This window comes from Melospiza georgiana, chromosome 9, assembly GCF_028018845.1.
Source record: "Melospiza georgiana isolate bMelGeo1 chromosome 9, bMelGeo1.pri, whole genome shotgun sequence".
Lineage (NCBI taxonomy): Eukaryota > Metazoa > Chordata > Aves > Passeriformes > Passerellidae > Melospiza > Melospiza georgiana.
The window spans coordinates 9691357-9719130 of NC_080438.1; the positions used below are offsets into that span (position 1 = coordinate 9691357).

The 27774-nt window shown below is 40.0% G+C and overlaps 1 protein-coding gene across 1 annotated transcript; it reads right to left on the reverse strand.

Moving 5' to 3' along the window:
• Positions 1-359: 359 nt before the first annotated feature.
• On the reverse strand, positions 360-27727 carry ASPM (assembly factor for spindle microtubules). Its single transcript, XM_058030276.1, has 29 exons — positions 27422-27727; positions 26079-26222; positions 24341-25697; positions 22448-22549; positions 21565-21711; positions 20706-20951; positions 20503-20570; positions 19822-19963; positions 19614-19744; positions 19183-19358; positions 18937-19082; positions 18773-18858; positions 17256-17471; positions 16598-16808; positions 16369-16508; positions 16133-16261; positions 15056-15250; positions 9156-13781; positions 8089-8238; positions 7622-7788; positions 6645-6804; positions 5926-6135; positions 5264-5413; positions 3588-3779; positions 2544-2736; positions 1901-2055; positions 1189-1365; positions 770-942; positions 360-691 (listed from the first exon to the last, which is right to left on the reverse strand). The coding sequence occupies exons 1-29, from the start codon at positions 27725-27727 to the stop codon at positions 586-588; spliced, it is 10401 nt and encodes a 3466-aa protein (XP_057886259.1). The 3' UTR covers positions 360-585.
• Positions 27728-27774: the final 47 nt, after the last annotated feature.

Sequence of the window (27774 nt, forward strand, 5' to 3'; positions counted from 1 at the left end):
CAGATCACCTCCCTTGTAGTGTCAGGTCAGAATTTGTAAATTCACCCTTACAACATATCTTGTTGTTCCATCACTATCTTGCAATGTTTACAAAACAGAGAAATTATATTTTCTTTTCTTGCTGCCATACATGATCCCTCAAGACATTACTAAAGTGGACTCAAGCTCCCCAAACACCAGCCAGTTTTGAAATCCACAGCCCAAGCCTCCCTTTCTACACCTCTCTAGATCAGACATTACTGTCCCCCACAATCAACTGCTTTTAATAGAATTCTACAATATCTAATCAGAGTGAAGAATCCCATGCTATTTTAATAGTCACAGTTATGGGACAATAATATATTACTGCACCAGTGAGATTTCCAGTAAAATCCAGTTAAATGATTTTATTGTACAATTGGTTTTGATAGTAGTACAAAATAGGGTTTCAAAACTGTATGCAATACAAGTTACCAAAATGTTAATGTTAATCTTAAAAAACATTTCCAATGGTAGTTTAACATTATTTGCTTTTTAAAAAAAATCATTTATCCATTTACTACATACATATTGTACAAATATATCTTCCTATACATCATTTACATTTCAGTAGTAGGCAATACCAAGTGTGTCCATCACCATCACAATTGCTTGAAGAGGATCCACGACCTCTTGCATGTTATCTTTCCTCAAGACCCAGTCTGGTTTAATCCTATGAAAAGATCAGTGGCTTGCATTAAAATATTTCAATGTCACAGCAGAAATAGAAGACCAATTTTTAAGCACTTACCTTGAAACTGTTTTTATTCTCAGAGGAGTTACTGGAACAGAGGAGCTCCCAGCTAAGGCAGGGTTTGTTTTGTGCTTCACAAGTGTTCTCTCAGCATCCATCCTGTGTTTCCGAGCCGTGAGCTTGTAGAGGCTCTGGATGCAAGGAACAGTTCTTGGCATGCCTCGGATTTCCTGAGGAAAGAAAGGGGAAAACAGCACACAGTCAATACTGCAAGTTCAAAAGCAGCCTAAATCAAGAAAATATGAGTGTGTTCACCTTCTTGGAAATGCTTTTTTTTTAAACCAGAGTTTAGTTGAAATTAATACTACAGCCATAACAGGTACGAGAGAGAAAAAAAAATTACAAACACCACCAAAACATGCAAGAAAAGTATGTTAAATGAAAGCACTAAACCACCCAAAACATTTAGGTCTTACCAAAGCTCTTTTAGAGTCCTTTGAAAGGATGGCCAGCAAACAACAGGTCTTTGTGAAAATGCTTCCTCCTTTCTCTGAAACTTTGTCCCCAGCTTTGCCTCTGTACATTTGCAGTAGGTCTAGTAAAGTATCTACAGAATTTTCAGCTTCATAAACTGCTCGAGTAGTTCTTTCATACTGTTAAACGAGAAAGAGACAAGAGAGCTTCTATAGACAGATCTTTAAAGCATCCTTAGTTTACAGGTTATTAATTAGAGGTTAGAGGAAAAAGCAAAGCTCATATTCTCATATATAGAATAAATTTGTAGATGAACTGGTGTCCAAGCAATACAAATCACTTCTGTATTTACACAATTGTAACAGATTATAAAAAGGTGCCTTTTGTGCTTCCTCCCTTGTTAAGAAACCCATAGAATCTGATTCTATATTTATAATAAATAAATAAATTAGAAGAATTTCAGACAAATTTAAAAAATTGTGATACCTTGCAATGCCTTGAGGCCATGAAATCGTTTTTTCACCAAAAACCTTAATATAACTATTACAAAGTAAATAACTGGTTTCATAACAACAGTGAAAATTCAGAACCTATTTTTATTCAAAAGAACTACTCTTGTTGCTCCAGATTTATTGAGAAATTTTGTGGATAAACAAGTACTACAATAAAGTAGCTAACTGCTTATAAACTTGCAAAAGAAAAAATTCAAGTTACCTTTGAAACATTGAGCAGAACCTGAACTGAGTATCTGATCACATCCATGCATGGAACACTCCGGTTGCAGCTTCGAATCAGAAGGAAAACACTGAAGATTGCTCTGCTCTGAGCCATATTTTCACAACACAGTGGGGACAGCCTGGTAGCCACCTCTAAAACAATTAAAGAAAAACAAATAGAGAAAAGAAAATTCTGAACATCAAGGAAAATAATTACAAACTAGGATTTTCTCTATTTTTAACTAAAAGTGCAAAGTAAAAACTGCAATTATTGATTTAAGAAAGTGTTTTTAAAGCAAGTTTAAATACTCTAGACTAAACATTAAGAAGACAAAATGATCCACAGAGAATATATACTGATAGTAAAAATGATAATAAACTTATGTTAGGTATAGCACTACTAGGACTGACAGAAAATTTTAGAGCAATCATACAGGCGTTCCTTTCTCCACATAACCATTTAAATATTATTCTTAAATCAATAATCTAATTTTAGTCTGGAAAACCCTCCATTATACCCCCTAACATTCACATTTTATAATCATGCAGAAAGCCTAAAAATCACTATGAACTCTCCTCAGCTGAAAAAAACCCAGTTTTTATCCTTCTGAAAATGAGTTATAATAAAACAAAATACTGACCAAGATGCTTTAGTGCTGCAAGAATGTAGGAGAGATGTTTGTATTTTAGAAGGTGATCAATTGCAATTGCAGTTCTGTTGCCCAGCTTATTTTCTTCTCTGCTCTTTTCATTGGCCTTTATTAAACTGCACCTTAAAGATCTGGTTTTTGCTGTGTCAGTCATCTTTCTCCAAGAATATCCCCTCCACAATGCCTACAGAAAACGAATTCCATAAAGAGAAAAAGTTTTAAAGGAGAGACAAGACAACTGAACTTTCATCACCATTCCAAATCAGTTTTACACAAGTCTGACAAAGTATTGAATGACCTTGGCTATTCAGTTTTAAGTCATTAACACTCAGTGTTTATTTGTTTATTTTTGTTACCGGTGGGTTGGACGTGACACACACATGTGATCAGGGTCTGAGAAGAAAAAAAGTTTTTTATTCTGCGTGTTCTTTATATACGCTTAACAAAGTGTGATCTCAAGTTATTAACTACATCACAATAACTTATTATATTCATTGGTGCAAAGCAATTAATGTCAATATAATTGGTAAAAGTTTTACAGAAATTTAATAAGACACGTATAAACATCTAATTATGCACGTAGTCTAGCTTTCAAAAATTTTCATGTATCTTTTCTAATCAGTTTCTATGCTGATGGCTTTGTCTTCTTTTTTGCTATGGATACACTCGAAAATCATCAATTGTTGTTTTTTCTATTAACTCAGCTTTGCTTGCAGGCCAGCTGTCAAGCCCCTTTATACTTTTTATCTTCAAATACTGGACTTTCAAGACAAAAGGTAAAAAAATCCACGCATATTCAGTCCACACACACTCCCACCTAAGTCATCTCAAACATTATCTGCTTAGTATTCCTTCATGATCTGTTTGCCTTCAGCCTTCATGGCTAAATCACAGCTGACATGGCTTGCAGTTTCACTGATAAAGTCATTGGAAAGAGGAAAGATATTTGCTTTGGTCAAAAACCCATGAGGAAAACAACCAGCTGATAAAAATAACCAAACCCAAAGCTGTTGTTTCCTCACAAGAGGCGCTCACCTGAAATTTCACTATCCCCACGGCCAGCCTCCTCCTGCGGCGGCGGGCGAGGAAGGCGCGGGCGCTCCTCTGGATGACGGCGGCGGCGCGGTGCCTGCGGCTCAGCCAGGCTCGCACGGCGCGCTGCAGCCGCACCACCCTGCCGCGGTCCCGCACGAACCGCCGGCGCTGCGCCCGCGCCCGGAACCAGCTCTGCGCCAAATGAAAACACCCTTCTGGTTACTCAGAACTCTTCCCCCAGGTTCCCTTCTCACACCCTAATGAGCGCTGATAAAATGTGAGTGTTTTAACACGAGCTTTGACAGATACAGGCACTATAAACATCATCAGTCATAAATAACCTCCATGGCTCTGATTGGCCTTGGGTAGCTGAAATGCAAGACTGCAAAATGCAAGACTGCAGAATGAAATCTTAACTGCGAGCCACTAATTCACAGGATTCAGAGGTTGACCAGGTTGGAAGAGACCTTCAAGATCACTGAGTCCAACCCATGTCCCAACACCTCAACTAGACCATGGCACTGAGTGCCACATCCAGTCTTGTTTTAAACATATCCAGAGATGGTGCCTCCACCACCTCCCCAGGCCGCCATTCCAGAACTTTATCACCCTTTCTGTAAAAAACCTTTCCTAATATCCAACCTATATTTCCCTTGACACACTAGGGAAGCATTCTGAGGAGAGAAGGGTAGAGGAGGGGACAGACAGAATGGCTTTCAGTCAGAAGGAACCTACAATGACCATCCAGACCAATTGTCTGACCAAAAGATAAAATATGTAACTCTCCCAAATTTACACTTTTGTCCAGCACTACTATGCCCTAGGAGTTCTCTCTTGGTTGGGTTTTAAGGAGAACCACCATTCCACTTTTCTCATTTCCCAGCTCTGTTTCTTCCCTTCTATAAACAAAGAAGGGAGATAAGGTGTGCAAATCAGAGCAAAAAACCCCTTTTCCATCCATTTTGTCTTGCCTTAAAGAGAAAAATCTAACTTATGGGGAGAAATAACAGATTTTTATAAATGGAGAATTAGTAGGGCAAAGTTTGCCATGGCAGCCATGACCAGAGAACAGCTATTTCAGAGCTCCCATTTCAGCCTCTCCATTTATCCAGTGCTGGCTTCCCATACTGGAACTAAGCTAATGGTCAATTTGGAGACCTGCAAATAATTTTTACAATTTTGTAGTGTTGCAATACAGACATGATTTTGATATTGTTTTTAGATAAGTAAAACCTGGTTTCATTGAAATGCTGGAACCTACACAGGCTTTAATACCACTGGCAGATCAGAAGTATCCGACCAAATAAATCACAGTATCCCAAGGGATTGTTCATGTAAGGAGATGCTCTACATTTCAGAAACTTTACAGGTTGTTATGTCTGATCTTTTCTACTTCCAGTAGGACATAAAGAAATAGGCTAAGACAGCACTCAGATTTCTTTAGCAAGCTTGATGGTCTGAAGGAAACAAACTTTCCTGTCCATTCTCAGCTTTAAAATGCTTAAGCCTCCAGAACTTGCTCAGCTGTGTATAAGCAGCATTATTTAATAAATCACAGTCTCCCTAATTTAGCTTCATTTTCACATGTAAAGGAACTACATTGCCTTAATGATACAGCTTAGCTCATAGAAAACAAGTCAGACTATTACAAATCATTCAGCCTTAATCAGACCAACCTGTATTATCAGAACAGATGAGATTTGGGTTTGTGCAAGTTTTAAGGTGAGGTGAAGCCTGAAGGCCCTTTGAATTTTAATTGCTGAGATGTGATGATATACTGCTGCTGTAAAATAAAGAAGTCTCTTCTTTTGTTTCTGTTCTGAAATCTGTTGAAGGAAAACAAAATGGGGAACATTATTAATTTTCATACTCTGAGGTAGTTGGATATCCACATAAAGAACATAGCCCACAGCAATACACTATTAGATACTGAAAATCACCTCAGAACTAAAGTAAGCTACCACTCTGCAGCACTAGGTCTCTAATTTAAATGGTAAGACAGAGAAGTGATTGTAAGAAATATTATCAATACATGGCAGAGAACAATTTCACTGCAAGCCTATGTGTGCAGAATTATCAATTACAGGTAAGCCACAAAGATCTCAGAAGCTAAAACAACACCCAACAGTGAAAATTTACTTTAGTTCTAAAGAATTGTAAGAAAAGGCTCTAACTGTGATCTATTCTGACCCCAACCAACACTCAAAGCAGCCAACAAGAACTTAATTTCAAGACCAAGAAATCAAGTTTTCCTCTCCTTGCCAGTCAGAATTAATGGTAAAACAGCTCTAGAGATACTTTACATCCAAAGCAAAGTTTTAATTTGAATTATACCAACCTTTTTCCTGACTAAATAACCCCGGATAAATGCTTGCAGTTTAATGACAGCTCTTCTAGTCTTATTGTATTTCATAAATTGAAGTCTGCCTTCCTGCCAAGCCCGCAGATGTTTTTGGATAATTACAGCAGCAGCTTTTTGTTGAACAAATTTCCTTCTTGCCTTGAAACCCCTATATGCACTTTGGATCAGACATGCAGCCTGGTGCTTCTGAAAAAGATACTAAAAGAATGCACTGATAATTAAAATTTGTTCATTCATGTCAGGATCAATATACATTTATTTTTAGTTCTAGGGTTTTTTTCCATCATAAGAATAAAAATGGAATGAGAAGTACAAGTAAACTCGTACAGTAGCTGTTTATATAAAATGCACTTTCACAGTCTGGAAGGTCTTTTCATTTACCTAAATGGGGTCAAAATATGGGCTTAATCTTTTGAAAGCAATAAAGCCAGCAGAAAATTTGGCATTTTATTTTGGTATCTGTATATAGAGGGATAATTCAACAACTGGAACTGTTCAAAATCAAGAATCAATCCTGTTGCTTAAAGCAAAAGAAGGGTATTTAATATTTTGGAGATTGAACACCTTCGATTTGAACAATCTTCACGCAGGTTCCACCTTTTCTACGCTTCTGCACATTGATGACAAAAATCACTCAAATACACTGAAAACTTTTCAAGTAACCATGACACATCAGAGTGCAAGTGAAAACACACCTCTCTTAGAAGTCTCCTGGCCCTGTACTGCCTGTATGCCAGCTGGATCTTAACTGCAGCACTCCTGGTCGCCAGAAACTGCTGCCGGAGCCTTCGCGCAGCGCGGGTCGCTCTCCAGACTCTTTGGATGGTAAGGGCACAGGACTTCATTTGCAAAAACCTAACATGGAAATGCAGTTTTAAGTAAGAAAAAAAATGATGGTTTATGAAATCATTAAGATAGATATTGGGAAAGCACAGCTGTTCTCAACCAGATCTTGTAACACCAGAAAACAGGAATAGCCAGCAGCATTGGCAGAAAGACTGATTTTAAACGAAGACACTTTCTGGTTTCCCACAGGAGGTGTTTCCCTAACTTACTGCCAAAGGATGCTGGATAGGGACACAGCAGTTTGAAAGGCATTGGACAGACTGACATGCAACAGGTCCATAAAAGAATATTAACAGGAATAGACAGGAATGTTTAAAAAGCAGGGATGCTGAGGGAGGACCTTGTATCACTGAACAGCATCCCTGACTGCTACCGCCATGGGACAGTTCAGAAGGAGATGAGCTACCAGGCTGATCTCATAACAAAATAAACATAAACCAGTTTAACTATTCCATTGTGGATGAAAATGAAATAGTTTTTCAACCTACAAGTTGTATGCTGGAATTTTAACAATATCCAGAACATTTTTCTTGCAAAAGAAAGAAGTGAAAAAGAGATCAAGGCCTACTCTTACTAGAGCCCCAGTATACAAATTAAATTTGTGAAGGAGCTTCCATTCCAGGAAAACAATTAAATGTAACGAAAATCTTGTGCAAAAGAGCAACCTCACCTGCACCAATAGGGTTATATTGGTGCACACATTACAAGGATGCTGCAGGGGCAGAGCCTGAGAACCTGAAGAGTTCTACAGAGTGCAGTGCAGCACTAAATAATTACATAACAAAAGCTTTAAAAGTGGAATGATGCATCTCAGACGGGGTATTACCGAGTCTGCAGCTGTCTGGCTCTGAAGTGCCTCTGGATAACCAGGGTAGCTCTGAGGACAGACATGTATTCCTTCCGTGCCTTGTGACCTCGGAACCAGGCTTGGATGACTCGTGCTGCTCTCATTTTGCTAACCCACTGCCTGGCTTTATAACCTCTGTATGCGGCCTATTAGAGAAATAAAAATGAAAAAAAAATGCAGAACTGTTAATGGAATGAACAAAATTAAAAAGAAAAATATCATATCAACAGGAACAATTTTTGGGATTTCTATCTCTAAAATTCTACAAATATTTAAGTTCTCACAACTAGAAGATGTTTTCAAAAACAAATTAAACATATTCAGGGAAATACCACAAATGCCACTCTTTAATATTAGTCTGCAAAAATAACTATATTGTGAAGAAACAAATATGAAAGATTAAAAAACCCAAACAGACACTCAATAAAAACCACTTTAATCATTACCTGAATTGTAATGGCAGCTTTTTTCATTTGATGGAATCTGTGTTGATCAATATTTCGCATCCGATGGGCTCTGTAGTGCTGCTGTATTAACACAGCAGAAGATTTGCACAGAAGATATTTCTGTCTCTGAATAAATCCACGGAAAGAGGCCTTCAAAGAAAAAGACAAACTTGGAATATTTCACCACTTGCATCACATAGGCTGGGAATGTTTGTGTATTTCTATGCACAGCTGTACTCACTGGCTTGTTATAAAAACAACAATTAAATAAACATATTTGCAATGTCAAAAGTAATTCTTTTTTTCTACCTTTTAAGGAAAGCAACTATCCTTATATTGTTCAGGATGTATAAGTTAAACATTGAGAAAAAAGCAGCTACCAATCCCCCCAAAACATGGAGGTGAGGAAAGCACATCTGATTTCAGTTAAGTAGAGCATGTGGTCTCCAAAAATAGAGCAGAACCAACCTAAGACATTCTCATAGAATGCTAGAATGGTTTGGGTTGGAACAGACTTTTAAAGATAATCTAGCTCCAACCCACCCAACATGGGCAGGGATACCCATTAGATCAGGGTTCTAAGGGCCACAAATCATTATGGAGAGTTTATTTATTTCCCTTCCTTGATTTAGGGGAATTTCCCTCCTTACATTCCTCTTCAAAATGCCAGTTAGGCACTTTGATTAGTCTAGGGTCAATTAGTAAACCTAGGAAGACTAACATGATTGATTTACTCACAGCTTCCTAAACCTGAGTTCTTAGGAATGTAGCAATCATGGTTTTTGCCATTCATGGCACTTTATACCCACTACCAGTGCCCTTCTCATGAAAAGATCTTTCATTCATATTCCCATCAAAGAAAACATTCATAAAGCCATTAATACTTAAGAGGTGAAATTCAGTTGTCTTAAAGAACCTTATTTGTGTGTGCTGTGGTACTAAGCTTTATACATCTGCCCTGTAGTACACTTCAGAAACTGATTCTACTGTGGTTTTCAAGAATCTTTAAAACACCTACAAATGAAAAACAAAACACCCAAATCCCAGTACTAATCATTCAGAAGTACCTGAATTTTAATGGTGCTTTCTTTCATTTTGTGAAACCTCTTCCTTTGGATGTATCCTCTGACTGTGGCCTGCACAAGGACAATGTTCCTGCGGGTTTGTAGGTAAGCCATTCTCTGGTGCTTCACAGTCAGGTGGGATCGGTAGTGTCGCTGCAGGACAACTGCTGCTCTTTTATAGCTCATGTACTGTGACTGACATTTATGCATTATGTAATAGGATTGCAATGTAACAGCTGCTGCTCTGAGCTGGATGTATTTTCTACGCTGCAGAGCCATCTGAAGAAAAGACTGAATCTTCCTTGCGGCTCGTAGCTGCTTTGCTGTTTTTCTTGCTTTCATGGCTCGGAAGGCAGACTGAATAACCACTATGGCTTGTCTTTGAGCCAAGTACTGTGCCCTCTGTGCACGAGCCCTGAGGCATGATCTGTACCACCTCTGAACAGCCACTGCTGAGCTCCGGAGCAGTGCATAGCGGGTCCGGGCTCTCCGGCCTCGGAACATGGACTGGATCGTCACTGCTGCTGACTTCTGGGCAAGAAAGCGTCTCCTCTCCACGCACATCCGTAGGAACGACTGAATGCGCTGTGCAGCCACACTGGCTTTATACAACTGCCTGGCCTTCCTAGCACGAAAAGCAGCTTGGAGGCAAATGACAGCCTTTCTTATTTCTGCAAAATTTCTCATAGCAGCTTTTCTTGCCATTTTGGCTCTGAACCTCTGCTGCGTGACTGTGGCAGCCCAGCACAGCTGTTTGTAACACCTACGCTGTACATACATGCGATAGCTGGACTGTATTACAACTGCTGAACTGTGCAGGAGTTTCAGTTCCTGCCGTGCCCTCATGCCCCTGTATGCTGCCTGAATAACAAGAACGGAATTCTTCATTGTCAGATACTTCTTGCGCTGGTTCTTTCCTTTCAAATAGCATCGGTAGTAGTTCTGTATAAGCATAGCTGCAACTCTCATATTCTGATAGGCCCTTCTGTCTCTGAGCATTCTGTAGGCTGCCTGTATTGTACTGGCAGCTGAATGCATGTGCTTGAGACTCCTTCTCACCCTGACACCTCTGTACACAGCCTGGATGTGAATAGCTGCTCTGCGGAGAGAGTGGTATTCCAAAGCATGCTGCCTTGCCAGAACTAAAGCTCGGTACCTTCTCTGAAAGACAAGAGTAGCTGCTTTAAGGGAGAGGTATCTCTGACGTTCTCTGAAGGCTTTGAAGTTTTTCTGAAGCACAGTTGCAGCACGGTGCATTTCTCGCTGTTGTTTTCTCACTCGCATGTCTCGAAAAGCCCTCTGGATACAAGTTGCTGCTTTCTTCAATGAAGTGTAATGCTCTACAGCAATTTTCCTGAGCCTGTGGGCTCTGTACCTCCTCTGTATGAGCTGGGCTGCCCACTGAACTCTTCTGTAATGACAGCGCTGCCTATACATTCGGTAGTTTCTCTGTATTATAAGTGCTGCCTCACATTGTCTCTTCAGGAAGCATCTTGTTTTCATTCCTCTGTAGGCAGCTTGAAGAACTAAAACAGAATTGTACAGTTTTAAGTACTTTTCTCTCTCACGCTTCCCTTCTCTGTAAGCTCGATAACGTTGCTGTATGATTACTGAAGCAAGCCTGAGTGCTTGATAAGAAGTGTAAATTTTATGCATTCTTACCATTGCTTGAATAACTGTAGCAGCTTGATGCATTTGCTGCATTTTTTTCCTTACCACAAATCCTCTATAAGCAGACTGTATGATAACAGTGGCATTAAGGAGAGAGAGATATTTTTGACGCTGAATATTTGCTAGTTTTGTTGCTTTGTATTTTCTCTGAATTACAATGGCAGCTGACTTAATAGAAAGAAAACGTTTTCTTTCAAGGAAAGTTCTAAACCTTCTTTGAATAATCACAGCCGATTCATTCATGGTTCTGATAAGCCTTCTTGTTTTCATACCACGGAATGCAGCCTGGATGTGCAGTACAGCATTTTTCATAATCATGTAGTTCTGAACTTGTGCATCTCTCTCCTTACAAGCACGGAACCACTGCTGAATCTGCCTCGTTGCAAGCAACAACTTTCTGAAATCCCTCTGTTGTTTGTGCATCCGATAATAGGACTGGATTATTGCTGCTGACTGGTGCATAGTTTTTAAGTCTTGTCGTATTTTCATGCCTCTGCAAGCAGCCTGGAGGATAATAACAGACTTCTTTAGTTCCAAGTACTCTTTGCGTTGTACTTTACCTAAACAAAATGCTCTGTATTGCCTTTGGATTCTTATTGCTGCCATTCTCATTGACTGATACTTTCTGCTCACGCAATACATCTTAAACGTGGCTTGGATACAAACAGCTGCTTGGTGCATACACTGAACCTGTCGCCTCACTCTTACACCTCTGTAAATCGCCTGCACTTGGACTGTGACTCTTTTTAAAGACAAATACCTCTGCCTTTCACATTTAGCATGAGTAACTGCACGGTAACGCCTTTGAACGGCTGCAGCTGCAGATCTAAGTCTTTCGTATTCCTTCTTGACCAGGTAAGATTTGAAGGCAGCTTGTATAGTTGTAGCAGCTTTGTTTAGTTTGTTCAGTTGTCTCCTCACACGCATCCCACGGTAAGCAGACTGCAAGACTAATGCAGCTGCCTTGGTTTTTAGATAAACTGCACGTTGGGTTTTTTTCATACAGTAGGCTGTGTAGTATTTCTGAATCACCAAAGTGGCTTGTCTTAGTTTCTTGTATTTTAGTTGATTTATGTGCATTCTGTAATAGGATTGAATAATTGTTGCAAAATGATGTTGCTTCTGAATGGTTTTTCTCACAGCTTTCCCCCTCCACAGTGCCTGAAGACACACTGCAGCATTTCGCAGCTGAAGGTATTCTTGCCGTTGTCTCTGGCCTAGAACCTTGGCTCTGTAATGCCTTTGGATGGTTAGCACAGCGTGCTTCACAAGCTTGAATTTCTTCACAGCCATGAATTTTCTGAAGGTAGACTGTATCTTAGTAGCAGCAACATGCTGTCTTTGAATCTGCTTTCGCACCCTCCAGCCACGAAAAGCTGCTTGTAAAGAAAGCACTGCTGCTCTTGTCATTAAGAAGTTCAGCCTTTGCCTCTTACCACCCTTACAATTTCTGTACCACCTCTGAATCACAATGGAGGCCTGAACCATTGCCTTGTGTTTCACTCGTGCAGCATGAGCTCTAAAAGCAGCCTGAATTTTAATAGCAGCTCTGCATTCAAGTTTGAGCTTTTTGCGTGTTTTATAGCCCCTGTAGGCTGCCTGTAAGCACACAGCTGCTTTTCTAACTTGCAAGAACTCTTGCCTGTGACACCGGGTCTTTCTGCAGGCACGGTAACGTTGTTGAATGACAGTGGCAGCATTACAGATGCTTAAGTACCGTTGCCGGTCCCTTTTCATTCTGTAGCAGGCCTGAAGTAATATTGCAGCCTCCCTCCACTTTTGTATTTGTTTCCTGACAAGATAGCCTCGAACTAGAGCCTGAATAATTATGCAACCTCTCTTAAATTTCCTGTAATCTTCTTTAAACTGAAGAGCACGTCTCCGAGAGCGATACCTTCGCTGGACGTAAAGCGCTGCTTCCCTCAGTGCACAGTAATGCTTACGGACCTGCCTCATCTTTGCCAGAGCTTGGATCTTCACCGTGGCCTCTCTCAAGGCTTTAAATCTCTTCCGGGCAACGTAAGCACGGAAAGTGGACTGAATTTTGATTACAGATCTCAGGATACAAGCCTGTCTCCTGGCCTGCATCCCTCTGTAGGCAGACTGGAGAACAATGGCAGCCAGACGCACCTTCTGGAAAGCAGCAGCTGCTTTTTTAGCAGCCACGTGTGCCCTATACCGGGTTTGAATTACAGAAGCAGCATTTTTAATCTCTTTGTATCTTTTTACTTGTTGGTATTTTCTCACGTGTGACTGCAATGTAGTAACAGATTTTTTTAACTGCAGGAATCTTTGTTTCTCTTGTTTCATTCTCCACAGTGATTGAATAACACACGCTGCTTTTGCTTGTCTGTACAGCTCTCGTGCCTTCATGCCTCTGAAAGCAGCTTGGAGAACTATCACTGCTGCACGCTTTTGCAAGTAGGACCCTCTCTCACCTTTGCCCAGTTTGTAAGCTCTGTAATACTGCTGAATTGTCACTATTTTTGCTCTGCGCTCCTGGTAAACACGTCTGGCCAGCTGACACCTGTACCAAGCCTGAATCTTGATAACATTTTGCTTAACATGTAGATACTGCTTCAGGTCTCTGTGCATCCTGTACCAAGACTGTATGACAAGGGCAGCCCTCCTTCTCTTAGCCAGTTTTGAAGATTGCCATTTTCGGAAATAACTCTGAATCACCAAAGCTGCTTTAATTTTCTGCTGAATTTTGTATTTTCTCCATCTTCTGAATGCAGACTGAATAGTAAGTGCTGAAGACTTTAGGATTTGGTATCTTTGTCGATCTATTTTTGCCAACTTAGCTGCACGCAGATGTCTCTGAATTGTAACAGTAGCCCAAACAATTTGTTTATATGCAGCAACAGACTTCACCATCCTTATCCTTGCTTGTACAAAAATAACACAGTGTCTCAGCTGTAAGTATCTTCTCCTTGCAGAGTATCTCCTCCAATAAGCCTGCAAGTAAAAAAAGAAAAAATTTAGTATTTTCTTCACAGTATGTTGACTTAAACATAAATGAGGACTATCATCTTCAGACTTTATAAGATTTCTTATTCCCATACTTATCAGAACCACAGAGTATTCTGAGTTGGAAGGTGTGACAGCTAACAGCTGTCCTGGAGCCCTCACACTCATAGACAACAGTAACTAGAACTGGACCAGTCTATGCCCATAGGGAAAAGAAACAAACACCCCTAGGAAAAGGTACTGGGAACCAGGAGATTCAAATTCAAAGACACCAAGCCAATCCCTGATGAGCACAGACACAGGCACCCATTGGCCAGTGAGCTGGGTGTAACCAAATTCAGCCAATTAGGACCAAACATGAGGGTGTTTGAAAGCCATATAAAAGGAACTGTACTCAATAAAGTCTGTTATTGCCATAGGAACTTAGGTGTGTCAAGTCACATCCATCCTGCATCCCAACTGCGACAGGATTGATCCACAAGGACTGAGTCCTACACTTGACTGAATGGCCCAGACCAGGATCAAACCCATGACTATAGTGTTGTTGATGCCATGCTCTAACCAACGGGACTCATCTCTGGGTCTTAATCCCTAGGAAGTCAAATGCAGAAATCTATTTTAAAAAAAGAAAAAAAAGCAAAAACTAATGTTTTTTAAGCATTTTCAATTCTGGGAAAAGCCTCAATTTGCCCTGGCAACAGCAGATTCCCTTCTATACTATCTGATAAATCAGCAATTCTTTAAAATCCAGTCGGACAATATTTCACTTCAGAGTGAAATATTTATCTTTGGGTAATGGTGCTGAAAGTATCTTGAGAAACTGAATTATCTGCCCAAACTACCATTGCCATGTCTGCCACTTTGAATGTGCTCACTGCAGGTGACATAACACTAGGAGAGTAATTTAAATTATTTTTTTTAAAGCTTCTTTAAGTAATGTTCAGCAGCTGCAAAGAAGAAAACCAACACAATCTCATCAGTCCTTACATTAATGTTTAATGTCCTGTGTTTTAATGCTTATGGTACTCCAAAATATTCACAAAGAAGGAATAATTGTTAATTTAACAGCACATTACCATCCCTCCCTAGAGAGAAAAACTTACTAAACCTCACAAAAGCAAAGAGGGGAAAAATAATTTTAAAAAATTATATTTCATGAAAGCATTAATTGCTGCAAGCAGCACAAAGGGACCTTAGCGAGGCTCTTTCTTAGAGGTTTCAAGGGGTTTCCTTGCCGTGTACTCGTGCTTAAATTGTATTACCTGAATGACTGTGGCAGATTTATTTCTGGCTTCCTCCAGTTTTGCCTTTTTCAGATTGAAGAGAGTCCTCCTGGCCAAGGATCCTCTCCAGTGCTTCTGGATGAAAATGGCTGCATTCTCTCTCCTCAGGATGCGCCGGCGAGCCAAGAAGTTCATCGCAGATTTCTGAATTATCCGAGCAGCTCTGTCTCTTTCCTACAAAGAGTAAATTTCCACTGAATATTACCTATAGAATTTTCACTCAATTATTTTATTTGAATAACTATCCATATCAATTTCATAAAATTATACTACATATGCATACATTATAAGATTAATTAATTAAAAATAATGCCTGCAATGTTTAAAGGGTTTTGGTTTTGATTCCTTCTTCCCTACCAGCATCTTTACTATTATTCCAAAAGAGTTGTAAAGGGAGAGTTTTGTCATCATTGTTAAGGTTGGGTAGATTTTATACAGTAAAGAAACTGGAGATGAAAAAGCCTAAATAGAACCTCTGTCCCTTTCCACACCACAGATTCTCAGAATATTTCACTTGAATACTGTTTCAACATCAATATGTAACCCAGCACAACACAGACAACCTTAAGGTGCCATAGTTTTAAAACCTTCACTAAATCTGGTATAACCATCAGAAAATCAAGATACAGAACATAAGAACTCATGAAATTTAATTCAAAAGACTGGTGAAACTTGGCTCCTTAACAAAAATAGTAAATCCATGCAGAAGTTTAATTACTCTTCTCATCTTATAGACATTAATAGGGATTAACTATTCCTCTAGTTTAAAGGAAGCAGTGCAACTATTTTATCTTTGAAATAGTGGGAGAAGAGCTTAAGGGGTAACACACAAAAAATAACAGTAGCCTCTAAACACCTGTAGGTACTTCAGAAGCCTAAAAGAAAAGCAGAGTTAGTAGATTACACCACCAAGCAGGCCACATATTTTTATAATAGAAATGGCACTCATTAGTTTAAATGCCAATTTAAGTCCAACAGACCTGTATTTTCCATTGAATTTATATTATCTTTTTTTCTTAATGTAGAAGCTATGGATATTACATAAGCAAAGAGTACCTGAGAGAGTTTCAGTTCCCTTTTCAGCCTGTACTTCCTCCAAGCAGCCTGAATTAAACGAGCAGCTCGGGTTTCTTGGCGAAGATCGAGGAGCCGTGAACACAGAAATGACAGGTAGGTGATAACAACCTGCAGAAACACACAACACAGCAGCCTTTTGTAAGGCTGTACAAAAGAGCAGGACACATTCACATGAGGGCAGAACACGTTTATACCAACTCTGAAGGCATTTTTACCTTCTCATCAGGAATTGTATTTGACATGTCTGCGTGATGAATCATTGCTGGTATCCCGCCTAGGTCAGAAACTGCAGCATTGATCAGCTGGAAGTTTTGCTTTTCATTGTCCAGAAGTTCCTTGTATAGGACTGAGGGAGCTACAGATTTGTAAAGATAAAACATTAGTCAAATCAAATTGTGCAAAGAAATAGATTTAATATGAACTTCTGTACATCAAATAACTCACTTTGATCAAATGTTTCTTCCACGGCATTTAGAGAAGTGTCAGACTCAGATGAGGAGGAAGAGTTTAGTCCCACTGTAACAGTTCTTGAACATTCTACAGTTTGAGTTGTTCGTTGGCACACAGCTTCCAAAGGTATGTAACAGGGGTGATAGTGATGAATCAAATAACATAATACTCTGCCATCTGAGAAACACACTGTGAAATTTTCCACCTGTTAAATAAAATACAAATTCCATTATTTTTTTGTACTAGTCAACTGGTATAAACTGGCTATAGAATTCTTCTCTTGTACCTTTAAATGTGACCAAGTGCAAATTATTTTCCAACAAAAAAATTTTAAATAGCTACTAAAAGGCTCCGTAAAATTCCACAAACAATTCCCATTCCAGCAAAAAATGTTCAATTTTTAAAAAGTATTTTTATGCACAAGACTAATTAGAAGGGGAAAATTTTTTCACAGATTTGTTTAAAAAGATAGGTGCAGCTAAACTCACAGAACAATGGTTACTTCAAATCAGATTAAACGAAGTGCAGAAGAATATTTACAAATAATTTCCATTGACTTCTACTACATATTTAATGGTTTGAAGAACTCTGCTCTGTAAAGGATTACAACAGCACAGGGTGTACTTGTGGAAGTGTACACAAAACTATTTACCTTGATATTGTAAAATCTACAAACAGCATTAACCCATGCCATCAGCAGCTTCACATTTTCACTGTAAGTCTGAGATGAGAAGTTACTACTGTCTTGCTGTACTCTAAAAGAATTTTGAGATGTCTTCATAGAACCCAATAGTGCTTTTGTCTTGTGTGTGTTCTTCAAAAACTCAATTTCTTCTTTTAAATGTTCCACATTCAGAAAAACATCCACCTGTTAGGAAGAAAAACAAAAAATGGACATCTCAACAGTCTGACATGTCCTGCATTACAGCTGCTAGATACAGCGCTTTAGACATGGCATTTTAAAGAGAATCTACACTCACTTCTTAGCAGCACCTGCCTCACAATCAGCAGTGGATAATCTGGACTTGCCAGCATAGATGGCAGATAAAAACCTCTAAATCTACCCTTCCCACTGTTCTGTGTAAAAGAGTTACTGCATTAGTTAATAGCTGGGAGAAGCAGGGCAATTCCCTGTGTAATTCCAATGTGCTCTCAGAGGAAACAAAAATTTCAGTGTCCTGCCTGCAGTTCCCCTGAACCCATGTACCAATTCTCCTCCTTTAAGGGATTCCAGAAGGACTTGAGCTGGTTGGAGAACAAGCAGCATAGCCACAGGGCTTGGATAAAGCCACTACTCACTCAAGTTATTTCTCTGATCAAAAGCAATGCAACTGTGACACATGCGTCAGAAGAACTAACTGAAGGAAGTTAACTACTTAATAGTGCAACAGTACTCAAGAAAGAAAATAATTACATTTGACTTTTATTATATTGTCTACCTTAGTTATAGTTCTGTGGCAGAAATCTTTAATATTCTTGCCTTACATATAGTTAATTGCACTTACATTCCTGACTACTTAGTGAAATTCCACCTCAACTTTTATCTTATTCTGCCTTTCATAATGTTATGTTCCTTCCAACTGGATTTGTCTGTTGGACACTTATTTTTAAAATACCCTCTGACTCAAGTTAACTCTTAAAACAAATTAAGAAAACTATTTTGACTTCCTCTACTAACTTTTGAAATGTCATTGCAGTAATGCCTAAGAAATCTTCATTCTTATTTCAATGATGTTCCATCAACAGTTTCAGATAAAAGTAAGAAAAGCAGAAGAGCTATAGCTTCAGAGTTTATATTGCCTAGCAGCGTAACCTCAAAATGTCCTTTTCAGTTATTAAGAGTCTACCTGCAGTTTGCAATCAACATTATTTTACTTTTGAGTATCAATTCTGCTACTCTACGGCATAAACTCACTTTTTTCCAAAAAGCTGAACAAACGTGTAAGAAAAAGCACAGTTAAAACATTATCCAAGCTGTATTGTTAGGGAACAATTAGCAGTTTAGTAAAGTTTACATGGAGCTTTGAATGCACAAAGCAAATCATTTCAGTCTAAAATTTGATTAGTAGAGGCTTTCACAGGCATCAAATATTCCTGAAAGAGTGGTGTTTTCATTTTTACTCCTTTGTAACTAGCAAAAACCAAACAAAATAATCAATTGAATAGTACCTGGAAGGCAAAGACAATTTTCCACAGCAGTGCTAACGTTCGTTCCCTGTGTCTATCCACAATATCCCTGGAGTCAATTGAAGCACCTATCAAATAAAACAAGGGATTAAAGTGTGCAGTAGTTATCTGATGCACTTAAAATAACCCTGATTTCTAGGCCTTACCAGTTTCATCTTTCAAGTGCACTCCTCGCTCTTTAAGGACATTGAGAGCAATATCCACATTATGCATCTTCTGTAGCCGACTGATTGCAGGAACTCTCAGCTGTTTTGAAAGACTCCAGTTTTTGGTCAGAAGCTCCACTGTTCTCCTAACAAAGGTAATTGCATGGTTTAGTACCTCTGATGAGCTCACATTAAATATGATATAAAAGAAAATAAATATTTCAATAGAATTCTGTATCAACGCACACAAGACGAATGCCACATTGTAAGTCCACAGCCAGGTTTGTTACAGCAAAATCAAATTCATCCAGTGGAGTCTGAACATGACTGACAGGCAGTCCTAGGAAACCCAGATGGCGGGAAAGGTCACCCTCACCACTCAGGAAGTCCCGGGAAAATGCAAGCAAAAGGTCTTTGCTAGCCTAAAGTAAAAACAAACAAAAAAAAGAAATCTTAACACTACAGTATTTGTCAATCAGAATACAATTTTCATCCCTTGTACCTTGTACATTACATTTCATATTTCCTTGTCTAATTCTTAAAATTATGTGGGTTTTTAAAAAATTATTTTTAGCAAGTCACATAACTTTAACTTTTGTCAGATTAAAAACAATAAAAAAATTATACACTGAGTCTTAGGAAAACAATGGAGGAAGACATCAAATCCCAGCTCTCACCTTGAACTCTGCATCCTTACAAAAGAGGCAGGGGTCATGGTCAATCATCCTGGACCGTTTGGCACAATCCAGAAAACAAACCAACAGAAGCAATTTTTTCAGTGTGAATTTTGACAAAGCTTCTTCATGACCTGAAATGATAGAACTCAGTAAGTGATAGTTTAAAAATGAGGTGCTAGAAATAAATTGTTTTGGAAGCAGTTGTTACCTTCCCGGTAAAGGTGGGGCACAACAGGATGTCTGTATTCAGCTGCAATGTCAGGGTTCCACAGCAAGCGGTTAAGGATAAATATTGCTAAACCCATAACATCACTGTTACTCTCCAAAGCTATCAGTTCTCCATAAATAGTCTAATATGAAAGAAAGGGAAAAAAGCAAAAGTGTTAAAAGTTACCTTAAATACTATGTGATTTTGTGAACAATATACATTATTGAATCTCTAAAATAATGAATGGAAATTGATCTCTACCAAACAGTTTTCAAGTGAGTCCCAGAAAGGTAAAGCCAAAGGAAATTTCAGAAGATCTAATTTCATTCCAAAACATGTATGGTCATCCATGTCTGAGAAACCAATAAGGAATTTCTTTAAGATGACCACATTTTTCTCCAGTTTAGTAAAGTGAAACTGACAGGGTATGCTTTTGTGTTATTGGCCATGGAATTAACTTCCACCATTCTTGATTAAATATTTTACTTCTTAATAAGGTAATCACTCTTTAAAAGCAAGTATGTTGTAACAATTTAAAACATATGCATCATGCTGTAACTGAATTGAACCTACCTGAATTAGTATTGACAGACAATATAAAGAAACCCAAAACAACCTCTACTAAAAAAATTGCTAAATGTCCTTTGAACTTAGATTATAGACTTTACACAGTGAACTTACCTCCAGACCTATACGCAGCCATAAAGGGTTGTAAGATAAAAGCCAATTAAGGACTTTCTGCCTTTCTCCTGCAAGACAGCATTTTTTAATATTAGATCCTGCAAACATTTCAGATTAATGCAAAAATTTCTATTAACCGATTTCAGATTTAAAAAGTCAGTGTGTGAATAGCCCTTTTGCCACTGCAGGTGTCAGTCTCTTACCTATGTCTTTCCAGAGGTGCCTGTCCCTGCGGACCAGCAGGCGCCGGCTCTCGATCTCCCCCTCGAGCCTCTGGATGGCCCTGACCATGGTTTCGCAGGTGAACAGGCGGCAGGCCTCGCGCCGCAGCCGGTTCAGCCTGCGCCGGGCTGTGTACGCTTTCAGCGACGCCTCGTCCTTCGTGGGTGCCTTAGGAAGGCTCCTTTTGTGATGGGCCTCTTCCCCCAGGATAAGAGCAGCTGCATTTACTGTTTAAACATGCACAAAGAGCAAGCACTTACATCTCAAATAAAGGTAGCTTTGCACACCTCATTGATTTTTTTCTCCTCTTGAAGCTGAAGTTTTGTTATTTTTATTCTGACTGGTGATTTATCCTTCAGGAAGCCTGTCAGCTGTTGCACTATACATATGTTGCCAAGTACAAGAATACTACTCTATTAAATATAAGATCACTCATGAAATAAGTGAGCAGTGCTAGGAATTCAGTTTTAAGATTAATGGTTCCATCTTTGGTTTTTCCAGATGAAGCTAAAGATAGAGCAAAAAGCAGGCTATCCTTTTAGTAAAGTGCCAGCTATAATATTTTCCAGCAGGTGGGGATTCCCCACTCACCACCCACTGAGAAGTGCCACAGCCACACATTCCAGTGTATTCTTGGTGCAGAGCACCCTCCCCATGCAGGGGTGTTGTGCTGTGCTTGCCATGAGCTGGTGAGCCATCCACACTGATCAGGAGGGGGAAAATATGACAACAAGACTCTGAAAAGGTTTAGTGTGAAATGAGTACTACTACCTGTTACTGTTAATAAGTATATTACATAAAGCTTGAGAAACTGAGAAGACAAAACTATTGTACTCTTACCTTGTGAGGTATTTGTTTTTACATTGAAGTCATCGGGGGTAAGTACAAAATTTAACCACCAGGTGAAACCTCGCTGCTGCTTCTCCTTCCAACGTTCATCATAAAACATGTTTTTAGCAGCAAAAGGCATTGGGTGCCTAGGGATGACTAAAAAAAGGAAAAAAACAAAAAACTTTTGTTTTTGCAGTTCTTGAAATGTTAGATAATCAATATGCATTTAATTCTGGAATGGATTACTGCTTGACACTCCATTTAGCACAACAGCCAAAAAGGCAAATTGTTAAAATCTTCAGTGACTTGCAGATCAGGGATTATTAATAAACTTCAGCCACAAAACATGGCTTGAGTTGTTACAGCCCTAGAACTAAGACAAGATACCTAGAACCCAGGCCATTTGCAGTGAGGTAAACTCAAACTGAACTGGATTACATCCAGGAAGAACCATTTTTCTGGTTAGATCAATTTAGTATTGTTAACTATGCAAAATTTTTATCTTGTTGGGATGAAAATTTCTCTTCTGAGGTATTCTGTTGTTGCCTTGAAATGTTATCAGTTTTGGAAGAGGTATTTAACTGACAGCCATCAGTTAAATCTGTTAAAGCTGGGAGCTTTATAAGTCTAAAAGCTCTAATACAGCTTTTAGACTTATAGGCCAATCTAGAAAAAAGTAACATCTACTTTTAGCTGACCATGTGGTGCAACCAATTTTCTTATAAGTAGTCAAAACAGATTACAAAAGGTTACATACATTGTTCCACTTAGGTATTGATTCATTTCAGATACCATCTTCTATTTCAATTCTAAGCAGTTAGGTCTTACCTGACACCAGCAGTACAATTGTGACACTGTTCAGTGTTTTACCAAACACCAGGAGTCTGCCTACCTGTTTTCAGTGGTTTCACAAATGTCAGGTGGGACTGGGCCAATCCAGGGACAGGTTTACTAATTCTCCTGCTAGCTTTCGGTGCCTTCTGAAGTGAAGAACCTACAAGCATTAACACACAATTATCAACAGCAAATATGTCAGTGAAAGTTAACATATTGAAGTTTGTATCACTTCTAAATTACAGAACTAGAGTAATTCCCCATGAACCATTCAAAAGGTACTGATGATTTAAAAAGGAGAGGAAGGAAGGTGTGTGGATGCAGGGAACTGGTGAGCCCCACTTCTGTGCCTGGGAACAGATCCTCATGGAAGTGATGTTGAAGCACATATATGACAAGGAGGTGATTGAAGACAGTGAGCATGGCTTTACTAAGGGCAAACTGTCCCTGCCCTGTCTGGTGGCCCTCTGTAGTGGAGTGGCTGACAGAGTCAACAAGGGAAACCAGCTGATGTCATCTGCCTGGAGTTCTGTAAACCCTTCCACATGGACCCACATGGCATCCTCATCTCCACCTTGGAGAGATGTGGATTTGGAGGGTGTACCATTGGGTGGGTAAGGAATTGCAGCCTGAGGGTTGTGGTCCCTGGCTGTATGCCCAGGTGAAGGCTGGTGAGGAGCAGTGGCCCTCAGGGATCTGCCTTGGGACTGGTGCTCTTTAATGCTTTATCAATGACAGAGAGATTGAGCACATCTGCAGATGACACAGCTGAGCTGTGCAGGTGACACAACAGACTGGGAGAAGAACCCAGAGAGAGAAGCCCTGCAGAGGAGGAATCAGGGGTTCTGGTGGATGAAAAGCTGGACATGAGCCAAGAGTGTGCACTCACAGCCCAGAAGGCAAACTGAATCCTGGGCTGCCCTTATCCAGCCCATCTAGCTTTATCCTGATGGATTATTAGAAATAACCTGGTAGATAACACACCTTTTCCTGCTGCATATCAATACTTCAGCACACTGTTTTTACACAACCCATCTTAAAAAGCCTGACATTGAATGCACTACTGAAAGCCCCAAATCAAATCCAGATCACAGAACAGATCGCTTAACTGAAGAAAGCAGTATGTGCTATTTTGATCTGAAAGCTATGATTAATTTTTCCTGGTAGTTAAATTTTGCAAATTAAATGCATCTTTAAGTCCCAGGCCCTCATTCCTTTCACATTCCAGAGCACATTTGGGGTTGGAACAGTTAGAAAACCAAAAATAAACTGAAATGCAAGTGTCAGCATTTTCTGATCTCCAAGCAATAAACTATTGGCAAACAAAAAGGCAGTGACAACTACACAAGGCTGACTAACCACAGACAGTAAAAAGCAGGCAGAATGAAAAAGACAGAGGAACTTCTTCACTGGAAGGGTGGTTAGGAATTATCACAGGCTGCCCAGGAAAGGGGTGGAATCACCATTCCTTAAGTGTTGAAAAGGTGCATGGATGTGGCACCTAGAGTTACAGTTTGGTAGTGAACATGGTTGTGCCAAATGAATGGTTGGATTCAATGTTCCAAGGGATCTTTTCCAACCTTCATGATACTACTTTGAAAATATGTGACAACAGCAATGGAGGCAAACACAATGGTAAATGTACAAGTGACAAATCTTGTGCAGTAACTTTCCAGAAAATGTGATCTATGTAACAAGGTCTCTGCTCAAGAGCTTTTATATACTTTATCTATTAATGTCCTTAACAAATTTACACAGGAATAAAGTAAATTTGAAGCCAATTACATAACCAAAACTCCAACCTAGTTTTCAGTTTTTTCAAACACAGATACCTAAAAAATTGCAAAAGCCCACATTGCAGAGATATGAAACATTGCTGGCTGTTGCTAGACAGTTTAGTTTGCTATATACATTTCCTAATGAAATGGTAAACAAAGGAAACACTGCTCACCAGCTTTCTTCCTCTGCCCTACTCTCTCTCCACTGGTGGGTTTGAAGGCTGATGGTCCTCTGGTTGTGTGTGTTTGATTGTCCATGCTAGAGGTAAGAGCTCTTTTTCTCTCCACTTCTTCCACAAGCACTGGAGCTGTAACTCTACCATTTCCTACAAATGCTTCACTCTTCCTCTTACGACACAAAGAAGTTGATCCAGTAGGAGATGAATTTACCTTGTCAGTGTGACACTTATTTTCAGATGAAATGGGAGCTGTAACTGGCAGCTGTTTAGATCTTTCTGCTTCCATTTGTCCAGGCACCACATCAGCACATCCTGTTATTGCTTTATTAAGGCATTTTTTAGATTTTGGCTGGCGTGTTTCTGTTCTTGTTTGTTCAGCAGCACCACGCTTACTTTTTATGACAGTGGCAGAAAGAATTGGACGCTTTTTTGGTCGCTCTCTCTGAGAGGGATTGTCAGTCTGGAGTTCCTCTGCAGAAGGAAAACTGCACTGATCTTCCTTGGGTTTATCACAATCAAATCCCTGTGATTTTACATTATGCAGCACAGAGACTTCATTTATGCTGTGGTCTATGTGAACATGTGTTTCTGTCTCTACACCTCCATCTTTTTTCCATTTTGCAGGTAGACATCTCTTAATAACATAAGTCTCTGTGGTGGATGATATTAATGCTGCCTCAGGTTTAGGGGTCTTTGATGGTTTATTTGACAAATTGTCCTTCACAAATTGATCAGGTGACAGAATTGGAATAGGCTGTTCTATTACATCAATATCCCCTTGATAATTGTCATTTACAAAAGCATCTGGACTTAAAATTCTCCTTGTACTTAAAAGAGGCATGGAGGCTGAGTGTTCTGGAGTGGAAACTGGCGAGAGTGTGAAATTAAGAACCCCTCCATCATCTGAAATTGGCAATTGTGCTAATCCAGCAGAACTGGAGGCACTCTCAGGTTGCAATTGGTTGTGCTCAGTAAGACATTTATTGATGTTACAGATGTCTGTCTCGGGCAACAGCTCCTTATTTCCAGAGGCAGCAATATCCCCAAATGCAGTAGACCTTCTCAGGGCAAGTGGTGTGTGAACAGTATTGCTGTGCTCCTCTGGCCCGGGGGCAATGGGAGATGGAGGCAGCTGATTCTCAGAGCCAGTGAGAGAGCCATTTCCCTGGGATGCACCATTCTGCTCTGTGCTCTGATTCTCACATGACTGAAGGGGATTTCTAAGTCTAGCCACCTTCTGAGAAACTTGAAATGTTTTATTAATGTTTTTTATTTCTGCAGCACTCTTCTTAGCTTTTATTGCAGATGTTCCTGAAGAGTTCTTCTTTTTTAATGTTTCCCAAAGACTCTTCTGAAAAAGAACCATACATAGAAGTTAGTGTGCTGGCTTTCTAAATTCTTCTACATGTAAAAGTAAACATTACTAGCATACCCATAGCTTTATTTTTCTTAAAACTATAAAAAGAACTCTTGATCAAAAATTCACAATATCTCTTTTGCAGGCTTGAAAACCATTTATTTAGTCATGTTTCAATTTTATTCTTTAAGCTATAGTTTATCAGTACCTACTTTCCAGCCCAGCCAAAAAAAAGTTGAGGACAATGCATAGCATCATTTCCACAGCATCATTTATCACTTTATAGTCCTCCTTCACTAAATTTTCTGGTAATAAAACAATATTTGCATCAGAGATGCCAAAGTAACAGAATAGATACAATAAACACACACTCACCTTTTTCTTTGGGGGCTGTTCAGCAGCACCAAGGAGCACAGCTTGATGTTTTACAACACCATTAACTACAAAAGTCACTAGTTCTCTGATTTTTCCTTCTTCTAATGGTGTCCACGTGATAGAAACAAATATTCTTTGTCCTGACTATTGGAAAAAAATAAATTTAGCATTTAAGTGCACTTTGGTAACATTGAAAATCAAGTAATCAACCAAACAATGAGCAGTATATAGAACATATATTATGACAACATGAAATGATAAAAAATTAAATTTAAAATGTTAAATGTTTAAATGTCAGTTTTCCCTACTTGGCATGTAAATTTAAGCAATCCCTATCAAAAATGTTGTCTTACTGAAAGGTTGTATACCTCTGAATCAAACTACAGTGGAAAACAAGAAAGAATACATATAAATATAACACATAGTAGAAGGAGAATGTTTGAGTAAAGGTGAGAAGAAGAAATTACATAATTTTTTGCACATATTAACGAAATAAGTCCTTCAGAGTAACTTTGAGAGAATTGTGGTGGGACAAATAATCAGAAATGGATTAACTTAGGACCTTAGCTGACCCTTAATATAAGTGTAAATGTTTTTAGTCAAATTTGACATACAAGTCTTTCAACAAAAAGTAAGACACTGCAAATTATCAAGGAAGTAATGAAGCTTTCTATTCATTAATTCCTAGAGGAACACATCATTCGAGCACTTTGCAGTGAGATTCACTCCAGTTTTCTAAGCCCGTTGGCGCAAGAGATGTCCAGAGCGTTTCTTCCTCTCTCACAAACACTTTGGACAGTCTAGACAATTGTAGATATATGCTCGTCTAAACGGTTCTTTTAAAAACTGGCATTGATTGGACTAGCCACAGTTTGCATTTCCTTAAGCATCGTAAATGTTTAATCCTATTTTAAGCACGCCTTGCCCTCCGTTGTGTCAGCTAATGAACGTGCAGAACAGTGAACCAGCATCCTCTTCCCTCAGCTTTTCCTAAACATACGCCCTGAAACTTTTTGACAGCTCTCTGTCTTTAGAACAACATTCCCGAAGAGCAGTTAATTTCATGGTTTATCCTCACAGCAAACACCTCTCTGACGGAGCAGGTTGCAGCGCCCTTGCACAGCTGACAGCCCTCCCTGCCCTGAGGGCCCTGCCCCGCCATGCCCAGCTGCCGCCGCCCCTCGGGCCGAACCGAACCGCGGCCCGCACCGCCCTCCGCAGCTCTGGGCCCGCGCCCGCCCCGCGTCCCGGGTGGCTGCGGGCTGCCCCGGGCAGCTCCTCCCGAGCGCCCGGCCCTGCGGCCGCCAGAGCTCCCGCCCGTCCCCTGGCGGGTCCCCCCGTACCTCCACAAAGAAGCGGCGGTGCTCGATGCTGAAGCCGCGGGCAGCGGCGGGAAAGCGCTCGATGACCACCTCGGCATCATCCTCATTGGGGTTGTCGATGCCCAGCAGGCGCGTGCGGGAGGCGCCCACACGCAGCCGGCCGAAGCTGAGGAAGGGCGGCCGGGAAAAGTAGCTCAGGACCAGCACGGCGGGCTCCTCATCCGCGTCCTCCTCCTCGCCGCCCCGCGGGGCCCAGCGCCGCCGGCCGGGCTTGCTGGCGGGGCTGCGGTCCCCCTGCACCGCTGCGGCGACGGAGCCCGCGGCCATGGCCGGGCAGGCGCGGAGCAGCGGCTCCTCACGGCAGCGCTGCGCCA

Excerpts from the sequence above, each read along its gene's own strand:
- ASPM (XM_058030276.1), bottom strand. The coding sequence starts at position 27,727 with ATGGCCGCGGGCTCCGTCGCCGCAGCGGTGCAGGGGGACCGCAGCCCC. Across the intron at positions 16,809-17,255 it reads GTAGATTTTACAATATCAAG|GTGGAAAATTTCACAGTGTG; the intron begins GTAAATAGTTTT and ends TTTATTTAACAG. Across the intron at positions 943-1,188 it reads AGGACTCTAAAAGAGCTTTG|GAAATCCGAGGCATGCCAAG; the intron begins GTAAGACCTAAA and ends TTCTTTCCTCAG.